Below are 16,285 nucleotides of genomic sequence, written 5' to 3'. Positions count from 1 at the left end.
AAAACTTGATACTACAGTAAAGCCTTGAACTCTTGCAGATCCTCTTTTTGTTACAAGTGTTGATCTTGAGGATAGTAAAATATCCTCAGGTGCTCCCATTAGCATTTTTGATTGCCTTTCTAAAACATACAGTAAACTAAAACTATGACCTGTATGATTATGTAAGTGAAAAAAATGCTTGTAAATAGACAGTTGAGAGCTTTGTAATTAATTTTTTTCCTTACTGTTTTACTCCTGGGTTGAGGAAAAAACTTTGTGTAAAAAGGGAGTGTGAAGAAGGTTTTGGGTTTTTTAAGGATTTGAGACTAAGTGCCACTGTATCTCTCTGCTAAGGCCACTTGTCTGAATGAAGTTCTGTCAAAAGCTGGAGTTCCTCATACCTGAATGTAAGAAAAAAAGCAGCAGTTTTTTAAGCTCTATAGATATTTCATTTAAAAAAAAGCCAACCCTAATGTCAGAGTCCCCTGGAACACCTTGTTGGGACAGTGAATGGCTGAAGGCTTTGCTGGTACATCTCTCTGCTGGAAGATCTTTCTGTTTAAACCTAGAAGGGAAAGCACTGGTTCACAGTAACTGATGAAGATGAGCTGGGCACTATGATCTGTACCTTCCCCTTTGCTGTCTCTCTTCATTTATTTATCTATTTATTTTAATTACTAAGAACGTGAAATTTGATTTTGCCTACTTTCATCTGGTCTTGTAAGTTCAAGTAACTGTCATATATATGTTTCTTATTCTTTCATTAAGGTCTTTAAAATTCTTCCTTAGGACTTTTAAAAGTATGGTGTTAAGTTCTCTCATAGTCTGATTTAGGAAAAAAAAAATCCATTTCCAAGCATTTTTTTCTTAATTTTTCTGTTTTTCTTGCTTTTTTCCCCCTTCAGTGCCTCTGCTCAAAGATTAGTGGTGATAAGCTATATTTAATTCATGATAGTAGGTAGAGCTATGGGGCAGAGCAAGGGAGCCTTCTCCCTACAGAGCTTGCTATGAATCTATTGGATGCCTTGGTGAGGAGAAACCTATTTCTTTGTTTACTGAGGAAGCATTTGCCTTGAAAGAGGCTCTTTCTTTGTGTGGTTTTCTCATCAATTTATTTTAATTCATAGAGTGACATTTGAAATCCAAGATGTGTGAAATGCTGCAGGGGGATGGGGTTTGCTTTTATGGGAACAAAATCAGTTTTCTACCCAGCTTAGCCTCTCCTTTTGTCTCTTGCTCTCAACTCTGGAACGTTTTTTTTTTTTTGTTGCACAAAGGATTTGGCTTGAAAATCACCAGAAGTGAGAAAACTTAGAAAGTTTGCTCAAGGTGTGCCTAAGTTATGGACAGAACTAAGAATTAAGTGCTTTAAGTGACAAGGTCTGTACGACATTGGCCCTCTTGTGGTTGGTGGTAATATGTGTGTTGGATATATATAACCAGTTCATCATGGGAATGTTTAATACCATTATTTTTTCATGTTTAGCTCAGATGGCAGCTGGGGATTGTAGCAGGCTGAGGTCTTTGCATTGCTTTGTTAGGAGCTGAGATTGCCACTGTGTGTTGATTACAAAACGTGTCCACTTCTCTTTTTTTGCAGAGGGAGGGCTTTAATTCCATTTCCTCTAAAGGTGAATAAACTCTCCTTGAATTTAGACACTGTAGAGATGGCTTGATGTTTGCATGGGAAGCTAGCCTGCCATTAAAATTTTTATCTTTGTCTTTTTTTTTTTTTTTTAAAGGAAAGGATGCATAGAATTGTTTTGATGCATCTGAGGTTTTTGCAAGCATGAAATCAAAGCATGTTTTTTCAGGAGTGAGCCTCTCCTGTAATCCTTAAAGCTTGTAATATATAGAAGCTGGATATGTAGACATCAGGATTATAAAGAAAATCAGAAGGAATTCCATGAGCTGTGTAGAGGTTATAGGGTGTATAGGTCAATGAAAAATTTTGGTGGATATTTAGAGAATTGTTTTCAAACACTGCTTTGTTGACTGCCTTTTGGATCACTTACTAATTTTTGATTGTCTCAGCTAGTTATTAAAACTGTGCATTATCATCATTCTCTCTCTTTGGGCATATATTTAAAAAGTCTAGGGAAATAAAGAACAATTACTTGATGGCTTTAGTAGGTCTCCTTATATATGTATATTGTATATGTAGTTTGTCATTATAAACAGATAAACAAGCTTACATATGCAGTTACAAAAAATGGTTAGAAAATAGTTTTGTACTGTTAAATAGTTACTATTTCAGTGAAAGTAAGCATGATGCATTGCACTTCAAGTTTTGTTACTTGAAATTTTGTCCTTTTTATTCAGTAGAGAAATACTTGTTTCAAGTTCTGGCTACAATGAAACAGGGTTTTTTATGTTTTCTCCTTGATAATAAATGTAAATTGCATTCTGTTAGTAGTATTTTATGATAAAGATACTGGCTTGTGTGACTGGGAGACTCAGAGGCTGTAGATGTCAGTGGGTAGATCAGTTTGGGTGAAAGCAGATGGGATATGTATGTGGTATTGTGTCCAGTCTTCAGACTGGAAAAAATAAGGAAGAGATATGCTCTGGACACTGGAGATGGCTTCGGGTGAAGTTTTGTGATGATAGATAGCTGAATAGCTGAATTTACATGTCTTCAGCCTTAGAATGTCATGTGGCAAGGTGTTGGTTTGGCTGGCAAGTAATGGATTTATAAACTGATCTTTTGAGCCACATGTGTTAGAATCTGAGGATGATTTAGTTGGAAGAGCCTTTGGTGGTTGTCTGCTCCAGCCTCCTGCTCAAAGCAGGACTGACGTCAGTGTTAGACTGTGTGTGACAGAAAGTGAGTGAGGCTGATCATGGAATAGCATATGGCAAGGTTTTTATGTAAAAACATTTCATAACTTAATAAATCAGAGGCCCCATTCAACCACCATTTAAACCACTGGAAGCTTTTATGATAGCCTTAGTTAATGCTGAATCATTTGCATATGTGATTTTCTGTTATACTAAGTTTTAAGAGTACTAAGGTTGGGATCAGGCTAACATCACAAGTCAATTTACAAAGATATGGTTCTTAGATCAAAAGAAGTTAATTTTTTTAGCAAATTTTGCAAAAATTGGTAAGCTGTTAAAAAGTGTTGTAGTTCATAGGTAGTATGCAGTCTGATACACATTCTGATTCTCTCTGTTAGAACATTTTATTAAACACTCACTGTTGGATGTTTGTTTCCTGAAGTATAGGATGTCTCAGAACTGCATGAGCAGGAAGCCTTAAGGAACAGGGGGAGAGGGGAGGGAGAGAATTTCCAAAGCCCAAAGAAGCTGCTTATTTAAATTACATTTTAAGAACAAACTCCTGAACCCTCACAGCAGCCTAGATCTGTTAATTCAGTGACTGTTTTCAGTGAATGTAGTCTGAAGCTATGTTCTTCCACTTAGAAAATACATATTGGCTATATAACGTGTGTGACGAGCGGGAGAGAGGTGCTGCAGTGGGGTTTTGGTTGCTGGCCTTGCTGGGGAGCAGGTAGACAGACTTGGCATCCTCATCTGTAATGCCTTGTGGAAGGGCACAGACGAAATGTTTATCTACCAGCAAGTTTTCCATGTACGAGGTAGACAGATGTGGAAGTGATTTTTTTTTTTTTTTAGCTGGAAAGTGAGCCCTGGCAGGATTTTGGGATAGGATTTGGAATGAGAAGCATTTGTGTTCCAGCCAGTGGCAAGGCCAAGGGTGTGGTTCCCTGACTCTGCTTGGAGCTTAATCGCTGGTGTCTGCCTTTGGCTGGGAGTCTGGTAATAAAGGTGGAGGTCGCGCTGTGTTCTGGTGGGGAAAGTGGGAAAAGCATTCAGATTTGGCTGCGTGAAGCAAGAAGTGGATAGCTCTCCAGCCTACCTCTAAACCATCAAGTTCACAACAGTAGGTAGGAAAGGAGAACATCTGGCATTGTGTTACTTAATGTTCTAAATTTTTCTTGGGTTTGGTTTTTAGGTGTGTAGGTCTTGTTAGTCTCTTGTGTCATTCTATCCCTGAAGGGCTACTTGTATTTGTTGTTCTTGACGAGGGTGCAAGATGTTGCAAGCTGCGGTGCTCCATAAAGCTTTAAGTGGATCTGTGTAGTGAGCAGAGGAGTGCCAATTTGAAAGCGCTGTTTGAGGTAGTCTTGGACACTTTTTGTTCAGAAACTGCCGAGAGTTTGAAATACTTTTGCAAGGGTTGGAAAATTCACTGTCTTTATCAGGAATAAGGTCTGGTAAGCCAGAAGGGACTCCTGTGACTTGTGTGGCATCTTGTATAATGTGACTAATAGATTTTTTTTTCCTGATTAATTTTCTGTTTATACTAGAACATACTTCTTAGAAAATCATGTCACATTGACCTAAAACCATCTAACTTTGTTGATTATCTCTGAATGTCTTGCTTCAGTCCCTTCACTGAATAAACTTGGGTCTTCAGATGTTTTTACCTGCGTGATCATTTACAGACTAAGATACTTAATTTTTTCTCAAAGCTCAATAAATAGAGCTTTAGTATGTTGTTGGTGTTTTTTCTCCTCACTGCAGGGCATGTCTGTCAGGTTCTATCAATTTTTGAACACCTGATTTATCAGCTCTTTTGCCTCTTACAACAGAAAAGACACCATATCCCTTCAGTGGTAAAATTTGGTGTATATGTACTCTGCATTTTCTTTTTCTGGGGTTAAGTGTTTTTTGTTAGCTCTTTTAGTCAATGCTGTATCATATATTCCTTTTCAGTTGATTAATGTCATAAATCTCAGCATGGTTTCAGGACTGATTTCCAGAATAGTCTTGCATTTCTTATATATCACCTGTGTGTTCTGCTTGTGAGTCTCTTGACTTTGCTTTATTCAGTGCAACCTGCTAGACTGGACTGAGTCATTGAATAATTCATGATGGTACTATTGATGATGTGTCATTTCCATTATTTACCATATCCACGTTTGTCATCCTTAGGTTTTAGAAGTTTTGTGGGTCAGTGTTACAGACTCTGTAGAAGATAGCTTCTTACCTTTTACTTGGTTTTGAGAATTCTGTCTGAGATGGGTTGTTGCAGATTCTTTAGAAGAGAATAGAAATTAGGTTGTGATGACGTGAGACCTTTTGTGTGGTTCTGAATGATTTTGTCCTTTTTAACGTTCCAGTGAATTGAAATGTCGTGCAGAAGTTAAAATTTATCTACTTGCTCAAGCAATGACATTTCTACTCTTACAAAACTATATTTTCATTGAAATGTCTTCCATAAGTCTATGTTTCCTGGCCTTAATTATGTCAGTGTCCTTTAATCAGTGTTGTCTGCTTTAGCCAGTGATTAATATCAAACAAGACAGGTAGTGTAGCCACCTGAGTCATCCTGTTTACCATTGTACTTCAGAGGTGGCTTGCATACAGTTGTGGAGCATCTTTAATATTTCAAGAATTAGAGGAAATCAGCATTAATTATTCAGTCAACCTGTTAATTTTTTTAAAAACACAGTTACTGGCACTGACATTAGCTAGCTCTAGTAGCTGCCTGTGGAATGTTTTCTTGCTTGTGGAAGGTGAAGTTCTGTCATCTTGATGTAATGTTGCTGTTGAATGGTGGAGCACTGCTGTTAAATTCCTTTTCCGTGTTTATTTAAGGAGAACCCATTTCCTTGCACTTAAGTCTGCTCATTTTGGGTTTCTGTTGTGTTCTTTGGTTCTCAAATTTTCATCCAATTTCTAGGTTTAAAAGACTGTTTCAGACCTACAGTAGCAACAGAACTACCTTGAAAGGAAAGGATACTTTTCTTCCTAAACATCTCTGATCGAAGAGTAGACCATTTCAAAATAAAATAGCTGTGTATAGGAAGGATCAGTGGTATATCTTTTTTGGGTTTCCAGCGTTAATAAAAAATCTAAGCATGCAGCAGCCCCAAAACTATATGGTGGTTTTTTTGTTAGGTTTTGTTTTGTTGTTGTCGTTGGTGGGTTTTGTTTTGTTTTTTTGTCCGCAGAAAAGATTAGATGGGCAGACCTGAATGCAGCCATGGCCTAGACTTGGAACACTAAGAATCTCTGTCTTGGTAGTCTCTGCCTAGAACAGCAGAACATCTTGGTGAGAGAGATTGCCATGGGCTGCAAGCTGAGAGAATTCTGTAATAGAAATGTAGGAATTTAACATCGTCTGAAAATCTTAATGTTGGTGCCTGTCAGTAACAGATGAACCTTAAATGGCAGTTATGTGAGGTTGAGCAAAGTCTGGGAAACATGGTAGTTTTGATCTTTCAAAACTCTGAAAACAGCTTTTTGTCTAGCTATTTATTAGCTACCTGTATGTTTTAAATAAAATACCAGAGCTTATGGGCAAAATGTCCCACAGTAATTGTAGACCTCCAACTGAAACATCTTATGCATTTTAACACATAAATCTAGGCAGTAGAATCAAGTTCAGGCTTGTGTCTGTAGCAGATGTTTATGAGCTTTAATACATTTTTAAGGTACTAAATAGTGAGCTTGAAAAATAATTTAAGAAACTGCAAGCTTGGTAAAATAAGCATTGTTCCTAAAGTGAACCAGTGAAATGAGTGTTGCTGATGGCAGCTTCTGCATATGTAATATTATCTGTTAATTGTGAGTGAAAGGTACTTAAAGGCTTCATGTTATTGGATTATAGTTTGTGTCTGTTCAGACAAAAAGTACTAAGCACCTGACAAAATAGGGGTTTTTTCCCCCCTTGCCAGCCTGCAGGTTGTTTGTGGGGTTGATGTGATTTCTTCTCTTCATTCCTGCATGCTGATGGCAGGTCGGTGGCTGTGGTGTCACCTCAGGAAAATGGGGTCCCAATTCCGGTTCATGAACCAATTCCATTCTTCCCGAAATATGCAGGAAAACCCCAGTGGTTTGTAGGGTTGTACCGGCACCTTGATCAAGTGTTGACCTTATTTGAAGAAAACTTTGGAGAAAATGTTCCTGTGTGGAGGAGTGGTGGGAAGCACCAGGTAGCCTTCTTGGCCAAGCAGTAGTGTTAACTGGCCATTATCAAAATATTGCCTCAGTTTCTTGCTTCAGCTTGAGGCTGCCCCATGTGCTCTCTGCCCATATAAAATTTGCCACTGTGGAGATTCCTCAGTCAATAGCTGTTGATTTGGAGAAAAACCTTGACTCACAAAACTAGCTGTTCAGAAAGGGGCTTTTTCCTCATTAAATTGTATCAAGGAGGAAATGTTAGGTATGTATTATTTTTGTAGTTTGCCATCCTTGATTAATAAGGAAGCAGCTTTTTAATAAAGGCCAAAATCAACATTTCAGTTATTAATATTGAATTTTAAGACCCAAGAAAGTGATCTAGATAATAAAGATGTGATAAGTTCATGCCTTTTGCTTAGCCAAAATGGTTGAATTTGTGACCTGATCATTCATTCCCATCTCCTAATTCCTCATGCTTTCTCTTGCTCCACCCTGACTTTTGCCTCCTGTGATGTGAGTGCTGCCTAGTCCACTCCAACTTGCCTTTCCAGTTAGTACAGCTTCTCCTGCACACCAGCCAGGTGTGGTGTGCAGTCACTGTCAGAGGTTCCTTTCAGGGTTGGCTTCCATGCTCTCCCCTTCTGGCTGCCTCTTTGAGAACCAGCAGAAGCAGCACAGGGTTTCCACTCCCTCTGTTTCATCTGCTCTGACGTGGCTTAGTGTTTTCCTCTGGTGCACTTGCTGTCTTAGCTTTTCTGAGCTTTTTCCCTGTTCTCTGCCCTCCTCCTCCCAAATCACTGCCCATTTCCAGAGTGCCTCTTGTCCAACAGTTTTCTCTCAGCCTTGCCTGTAATTTTTTTTCATGTGCATTTTGTTTCCAGGTAATGTTGTCTATTCAGTTCACCTGTCACACCTATTCAGATAATCTGCACATCTGTTTTGGGTTTTAGGGGGATGTATTCAGTACATTTTCATTCACTTACAGTTGTCTTGTTTTCAGTTCAAAATTCATACAGTCAGAACTTCAAGGGATGGAGTAACTTACCTGAATGCAATACAGAAGAGGAAGGGTTCACAAAACAAAGTGCGGTGGCCCAAATGAGGGATAGGGAAAACCATTTAGCCGCTCACTGGGATGAGACTAGCATTCTTGAAGTACTAAACTGCTAAGGAGGCTTGTAGAGAAACATGACACAGCATCCTCAATTTTTTGGGAAGGTAATGCAGAGTCTGAAGAGTGGGGCCTAGTGGGTCCAGAACCAGTAAACAGCTTGATCCTAACTGGTTTTTAGTGCTTTGTCCTTGTACGTGATGCATTTCAGCTGTGTTTTCGTTGCAGTTTAACCCTCAGTGCCAGCCTTTTTGCTATTACTGATACTAGCCTAGCTTTGATGTTGGGAGTTAAAAGATCCCGGGCTCCCTAGTGATGCACGTGTGTTGATCTGAAAAGTCTCCACCCTGCCCCACCCCCAGCAGAAGGATTACAGGCGTTGCAGGAAGTGGAGGGACAGCCATCCAATTAAGGCTACCAGGCATTGTGTTAGAGGCTTGTCTCTGCCCAAGTGTGCAGGATGGTTTACTTGAATTGCCCCACAATATTTTCATGTGTGGCTGCTGCATGTTGTCTTTGGGTAAGTCACCTTTTATTTTGATTTTCAGGATGATGAATGGATATACCATGAATGTTCTGATGAGCTGTCAGCTGCTTCAGAAAGGCAACTCAGATCAGACCAAAATAATCTCAGACTAGGCCTGTGAGAATATCTGGGTATTTTTGTATTAGCTTCTGGTGCAGGTAGTAGGGATAATTCCATTTCATTGTCTAGAATTATTGTGAAAATAAAAACATTACAATCTGTATATAAATTAATTTGTGTATGGGACAAAGAGGATGCCTTAAAAATACATAAGCCAAGTGCTAGTTGGTGGGTTTAGGCTGCAGGGAGTTTTATAAGCATTTGGAATCTTATGCCCAAAATATTTGGGTAAAATCTGCTCAAGCAGTTTTAACAGATTTGGTTTCAGTATGTTTTGTCATCTTCTAGCTTTGAGGGTATTGATTTATTTTCTTTAATATCATTACTTTTGTGGCATATAAGAAAAAAATTGTTTCCTTTGTTTGGTTTTGTCTTGTTTTCTTCAGTATCTAATGCCCTTTCCACCTCTACCTCCCCAGATTTTGCTTTTCTTTTTCATCACCTTTTCATGCAAAATATAGACAAACTCATGAAGTTCCTTATATAGTCCCTGGGTCTGTTAAGGGATATGGTTCTGATACAGCAAAGTTCCCTCCCTGCCATTATGGGTTCTTGAAGTCTAATCAACCAGTGTCTGCAGATGATGCTTCAAATCTTTTTTTTTCCTTGGGCTTTACCTACAGTGTGTTTGGTTGTTATAAAACCAAACTATCTTCCTCTGCAGATTTGGATTTGGTTGCTGCTGGAAGGAAAGAAGAGCTGTATTTATTGTGTGAAAAGACACTTCTTCAGAACTGCCTGAGCTAGACTTGGTTCTGTTAGGGAAAAGTTCATAGCCTTACCTTAGTCGTCTTCTTTCCCTCCTGTATGGCTTCATCTGCTCTTATCCACAAACTCCGGATATTTAGGAACTTGACCTGAGCTTTGCTAGTGTCTGCAGGACCTGCCTTGGCTAGTAGCAATGAAAGTAGCCGAAGTCTTAAGTTATGCTTTTTTTTTGCTTAATAAAACCAAGAATTAAAAAATACTGTCATTTGCCTGCAGAATTTTGGAGGATGTTGTAGCATTGGATATACTCGATCTTTAGAAGGCTTATTTTTCAAGAGTGAACAGTGGAAAATTCTGAATACTCTGCCACTCAGCTGGCAAATCTGTCTTGCTGTAATTCTAGTGGGGTTTTTATCCTCTTGTAATTGTCAGGAAGCAGCAGTTCTGTTAATTAAGCATTACTGTTCTTAGAGAAGAGGATTATGCATCAAGTTCTCAGTGTTTGTACAAATTGTTTCCTCAGACACCCTGATCCAGTGTCCTGTTTGAGCTGTTATAGAGGGATTTAGGGAAGAAATCTTGATGCAATTGCTCCTATATTAGTAAATCAATCTGTGCTGAAGAGCTGAAATGGATTTCTTAAAATTTTTCCATGTTGTACATTTTTTCACTTCTTTGCATGTCCAGGTGTGCTTTTGTATTTTGAGTTAATCTATGAAGGGCTGTATCAAACCAGCTGTTTTCATAATAAATATTTTTATTTTTCAGGTTCACGCTTTTTAAAAAAGAGAAATAGAACAGGAAAAAATGGCAGCAGAAACTCAGACACTTAACTTTGGGCCTGAATGGTAAGTTTTGTCTGTTTTGTCAGACTCCAGAACTCGTCTAAAAGGAAATTTTTTCCTTTGTAGCAGAATTTATTATGGGACTGAATGGGATACAGTATCTTTGTTGTTTCATCCTGCTTCACCTCAGTCCCTGGCCTGTGATCGAAATCAATTCATACACAATGCCGATTGACAAAGTGAAGACTAATTTTATAATATTGAGTTGGGTTTTGTGTTATGTTAATGCATAATAATTACCTTGCTGCCAAAGATTTGAGGGACGTATGATGTCTATGATCTCGGAGGTATGCACAGAATAATTAAAGATGTGCTTATTCAGTCTTTCTATGTGATGCATGTTAATAAGGAAGTTCTTAAAGTCTCCTCACTATACTTACATCTATAGCTAAGCGAGCTTTTTCTTTTCCTGCTTTTAAAAAACCCAAGTCCTGTATGGAATATGGTAAAAGTGAGTTTCATGTCAGTGTCCTGCATGTTTGTATTGAAAAGTGTCAGGAAAAGAGAGCTATTGTGTTCAATCCATGCTGTCATATAATTTTGTCAACTGTTGGTTTTACAGCTTGTCTGACTTGCATTGTCCTGGTTTTTGCTAAAGAGCAATTGCACAGCTGTGATTATCAGTATTTGTTCCAATTTCTTGTTAAAGTATTGGTAATTTCAGTTACAGACAAGAATTCTGGGTTGTGTGGTTTCTGAAGAGTGATTGGTTCCCAAGTGTGTGAATGGGAATGTGGAGTGGTTATAGGAAACACAGTTGCTGCATAGCATGTGGTAGGACTGTTACTGGAAGAACACATTCACTTTTGCTGACACATTTCTATACACAATGTACAGAAATTGGAGAGGATTCAGTGAAGAAATAAGACATGATTTGCAGCCTGTGAAACAATGAGAGCTCAGTCTATTTTGTTAGAATGAAAGAAGGTTAAAGAATGAATTTATCACTATCTATAAATATACCCACCAGGCAGATATCTTGTGCTGGAGCGCTCTTCAGTGTAGGAGACAGACATGATTAGATTCTTGATGGATGGAAGCCAAAGTTATATTAAAAAAAGAGAAGGGGGAAGACAATTCTAAAAAAAGCATGTATTTTAGCAGTAGCTTCATTGCTGTGTCATAGTGAGGGGACTCTCATAGTGAGTCTCCAGTTAGTTTAAAAACCAGATTAGATTATGTATGGAAGCATATATTATACTTCAGTGAGTTGTTAGATTCTTACAGGAAAAATGGAACATAAGATTTATAATTTTTCTTTCGGGTTGCCTTATAGTCATGTCTGTCACGTAAGCTGCTGTATCACTTAACAGTCAAACTCTGGGTCACGTTTGACCTGGATTGGTGTTGAGCATTGTACTGAGCCATCTAGTCCTTTAAATAATTCTTCTGTAGGCATGATTTGTTTGGAAGTGGTATGTGGAGGAACTGCCACGGGGTGGCACCAAACTAAAAAAATAAGATCGACATTTGACTTGCAAATGACTTTTTCCTTTCTGTTTAAAGAACAATAAAACAAATGGAAGCATGCTTCAATAATTAGGTGAAAGGTAGCGTCTGAATCACCATTTTAGTTTAGAGCCCCTTACCTTCAAAGGATTTTTTGATTGCTGAGAAGAGCTTTTATTGTTTTACTTGTCTAAGTTGCCCATCAAAGAGAATGTAAGAAAATGGGCAGTTTTGTTTCTTGACACACATATCCTTTTGTAAAACGTTCCTCAAACTCAAAAATGCCGAACATTTGAGTAGCTGAGGAAGTGGCTCTGTAGAATGAGACTAAATCACCTGCACAGTGAGAATAATGTATAACGGTAAGATGCGACCTTCCAGAAGTTAAGTAACTTACCTGTGTGGGATGGGAACAAATGTAATAGCATATTTATCTGCTACCATAAATTAGATTGTCGCTTGCAATATCTCTGAAGTAGTGTCACTATATTTTGTACATGTCTTTTTTTTAAATTTTATTTTTTCTTTTATTGATAGCCTAAGTTAAATGGTATATACGCTCTTAAAAAAAAGCCATTTATTTTAACTTGTGGAAAAGAGATTTATGGTGAGGAAGGATTCCAGAGACACAAGAAGAAACTTGGCTATAAAATTTACTGTGCTATACTGTTAAACTTTATGAAACATCTGAATAAACTCCTTCCTTAGCTTAATATTTGCTGCACTCTCCTAGCATGGTAAGAATTTTTCTTGTCAAAAAGAAGCTGTTGTCATTAAGATGCCCCACTGATTTGTGTGCAGACTGTGTAAATAGCTTAGGCAAGGCTTTAGGGGGGTATATCTGGCTTGCTATACAGTCAACATAAGAGTTTTCCTGGGGCAAGTTGAATTCCTTGATGTGCTCATGGGAATTTTTTTTTTCTTGCTTTCCTGGCTATGGGTAAAACAAGGGAGGCTCCTCCACTCTTCCTATTGAAGCACTGAGATTTAGAATTTTGAAGTTAAACTGTTAATGTCTTCACTTTCAGTACTGTATTTATTTTGTGTTAAATCTGTAAATGTGCAGAGGGGTGGTAGCACAGGTGAAGATATTCTCAATTCAGTTTTCATTGCTTTTCTGCTTTCTTTTTAGGCTGCGAGCTTTGTCTAGTGGCGGGAGTGTGACATCCCCTCCTCTGTCTCCGGCTTTGCCGAAGTACAAACTAGCAGACTATCGCTATGGGAGAGAAGAAATGTTGGCACTTTTTCTAAAGGATAATAAGGTGAGCAGGAAGAGGAAGATGGCCTGATGTGTGTATTCCTAATGACAGTCTTGTGATTAGGAATAGTTGTTTGTATTTTGTGATTATGGACAAGGAAATCATGTATCCCTTGCAATCCCAGACTGAAGAGGGCTGATTGGGGGGGGTTTTTGTGTGTGTGCTTGTTTGATTGCACTTTTACCGCATCCAGTGTGTTTTTGGGAGTTTTGTTTGTTTGTATTTTTGTTTGTTTGTGTGGTTTTTGGTTTTGGTTTTTTTGGTTTTTTCCCATTTAGGGGGTAACTTCCTGTACCCCAGAGAACAAAAAAAACCTCACTGCCATATTCAGTCCCAACTTCCAGAGATGACTGTGGGTTAAAGTCTCCTTGCAGCTGTGCAGATTTGCTTGCCTCAGTAGGATTTTATTTAATGTAGTACATAATAGTTATTTGATTCAGCTACAGAGTCAGGCAGTAAATCATATGAGCAGATCATCTGAAAAAAGCAAGAGGTCTCTTATTTATCCCATTTTAAGTCAATTCACTTTAGCAGGTAACTAGCCCAGTGAGAGCAGTCTTCAGGTAGCTCATTTCCTGGGAATCAGGACACAGAAACAATGACATGTAATGCATAAGAGCAGTATAGAAAGTCAAGAACTTCCTTCTGGTTTCACTTCACACAAAGGTTCTCAGTGATGTAAAAGATTATATAAAATTTCAGAGATCTTTCAGGCAAATTATTTATACATTTTGCAGCTGTAAACATTGGGTTTTTCTCTAGGTGGTGACAGTGGTTGGTTAATTGTTGCAGCAGACTGGGAAGTCTGAATCCTCCTGAAAGCCTTACCCTTCAAGGAGGGAGAGACTGCAAGAAATGATGTCAAGATTGTGTCTTGAGCTTGGAATGGAGATGGGCACACACGGCTTCATGTTCCTATCCTGTCTTGGCTGTGCTGATATTCTCGTATAATGCTGGGAGCCCTGCATTACTCAAACATGGATTTAAGGGCATCAAATGTCAAACATTTTTCTAAGTCGGTTAAGTGTGGGATAGTTTAAAGCCATGCTTTAACATGCAGAATTGTCCTGTTCTACTTCAGGAAACTGCAATTTAAATCTTGATGTTATGCTTGAATAGGTCAGCCAGTCAGAGGTCATTGCTTTTTGCAGTTTGTGTTTGTTATGTCAGATGATGCTGAGACCTCTGCTGTTGGGGCTGATTCAGAACAATCCTTGAATATCCTGTGTTATAGGAAGTTTTCCCACCGGTATGAATGGTCCAAAAGAATATTTTCTTCCTACGTGTTTCCCAGAAGGGCATAATGGTTAGAGTACGTCTTTGTTTTGATATCCACATGTTTCCAGGGTGTTGAGTGATTCTAGTTATGACAACTGAGAGGACCCTTGAGAGTGGTTCTAGTCAGCTGGTAGATGTCAGCAATGTTTTTAAGCTGTTGCTTCTCTGATTAAGAGACTGACTGAAAGCAGGAAGACTTCTGCTAGCATATATCTAAATGAAAAAATGTCTTCGGTGTTATGAACTAAATATTTTTGAAGCAGTTGTCCGTTGGCATAATTAGAGCTCACTTTGGCTGTATGTAATTGGAGCTTCTTGTCCACATTCTCAAGGTCACATCTATTGATGGAGGTTCTGATTCAAAATTAGTGTTAACATTTATTTTGATTTAAATCATTAGTGTTCTCTACATAATCTATATAGTTTTGTTGTACTTGGCTTTTCTTGTGTGATTTTTTGGTTGGTTGGTTTGGGTTTGCATTTTTTTTTTTTCCCTTCTCTCCTGGTTGGTTGTAAATTGGAGTTGCTTACTTTAAATCAAATACAACCTCTGTGCTGGACGTGGCAGTTTTGTTAATTAAAAATCTGGCTATAAAAATGCATTGAAGTTAAAAGCAATAGTTTTTAATTTACCAGATGAAATGTCACTTGATTCTTATTTAAGCTGCAATGATGGGTAAGTTTGAGTTCTGATGTCTGTGGCCTTGTGGGTGGGTGTTGTCTTGTTTATAAGAATTTTTTTTGCTGAGGGTTGTACATTTCCAGTGGAATTATACCCACCCCCAGTAAAAGTTACTGGAAGTACTGGGTGGATGCAGATAGTTGGCAGAATAAAAATTTTTTGGGAATCAATGTGTGCGGCATCATCCCTGGAGTGGAAATACTACTTGGATGTAGTAGAATGCTCTTTTTCTTTCATCCAGATACCTTCAGACCTTCTGGATAAGGAATTTCTGCCTATTTTACAAGAGGAGCCCCTGCCACCACTGGCACTTGTACCTTTTACAGAAGAAGAACAGGTTCGTGTCCTTTTTTTTTTTTTAAATCTTCAGATTGTTATTAGTGTAAAGACATAATGAAGAGTATGCTTCCATTAAGAAAAACAATAAAATTTGAGATTAGTAGGTTTCAGAGTGTAGGAGTTTGAAAACAAGCCAGCAGGAGATTCCAAGTCAGATCTACAATTTAATAGGAAAATTAAAATAGAGGCAGTAATACAGAAATTCTTGACTTAAACTGACAGTGAGAATACAACCTGACACCCTGTTGGTCAGGGTGGTGGTAACAGTCTGATTAAATGGTGGCTGCAGTCCTGTTGGAGTGATAGATGGGATTCTGTTGAAGCGGTGATCCTGGAGAGGAGTCTGGTCCTTCTCTGGAGGTCCAGTGGTGCATATTGAGCTGGTGTCCTCTGGGAATCCAGTGGTAGTGCTCTCCTGGTGTTCCAAGCCTCAGATTATATCCAGATAGGAATGCTTGGTTCCTCCCCCTGGGTGGAGCATCTCACAAAGGGATGATGTAATTCTGAGTCATGGAGATAACTCCCTCTGGGCAGCTATCAGGCCGAGTCATGGAGAAATTAAAGAACACTGCCCCACCTATTTTAACAGCTTATGAAAATGGTAATAAAATACATACTTTTGGTTACACCTTTTCATTGTAACCCAGGACACAGAGAAAGAAATTATGAAAGCATACTGTGTTGGCATAAAGTTTAAATTCTATCCATGCTCAATTATTGTCTTAAATTTGAAAAAAATATTTTTTCATACAATGTTCTGTTGAACAACATTAACAGGTTGTTAAATCCAGGATCATCATCTGGGAAATATTACCTGTTTTTAAAGTATGCACCATTTTCAGATCATTGACATTTTCTACAGTTTTTTACCACCTTCTCTTTGGTACCCATAGAGTCACAGAAGTGGCTAAGTTCTGTAGCTTCAGTTTTGTGTTCTTTAGAGAAGTGCTGAAGCTTTTTGACTGTTAACATTTGTTAAGAAGATGCAGTACTGTTAACTGCTCTGTATATAAGCAGTTGCTTGTTTATCTCCTCCTTTGGTGTCTGTAGGTA

General features: G+C 38.4%; 1 protein-coding gene across 18 annotated transcripts in view; it reads left to right on the top strand.

Annotated features, from left to right (window-relative positions):
* The window catches only part of GIGYF2 (GRB10 interacting GYF protein 2), a 75,365-nt gene that overhangs the window by 1,349 nt on the left and 57,731 nt on the right, over positions 1–16,285 (top strand). For 16 of the 18 annotated variants that reach the window (XM_017726184.1, XM_017726175.1, XM_017726152.1 and 13 more), the window contains 3 exons: positions 10,149–10,228; positions 12,807–12,936; positions 15,135–15,230. In XM_017726184.1, the coding sequence (XP_017581673.1) occupies positions 10,188–10,228; positions 12,807–12,936; positions 15,135–15,230 (267 nt within the window). In that variant the 5' untranslated portion in view covers positions 10,149–10,187. Of the gene's footprint in view, positions 1–3,804; positions 3,891–8,483; positions 8,547–10,148; positions 10,229–12,806; positions 12,937–15,134; positions 15,231–16,285 lie in introns of those variants that run through there. The other 2 variants (XM_017726164.1, XM_017726157.1) reach the window with 2 other exon arrangements.

The sequence above is a fragment of the Corvus brachyrhynchos genome, unplaced genomic scaffold (assembly GCF_000691975.1).
Source record: "Corvus brachyrhynchos isolate BGI_N302 unplaced genomic scaffold, ASM69197v1 scaffold450, whole genome shotgun sequence".
Taxonomy (NCBI): domain Eukaryota; kingdom Metazoa; phylum Chordata; class Aves; order Passeriformes; family Corvidae; genus Corvus; species Corvus brachyrhynchos.
The sequence above is the reverse complement of the archived record's forward strand: the minus strand, read 5'-3'. Positions and strand labels throughout refer to the sequence as shown.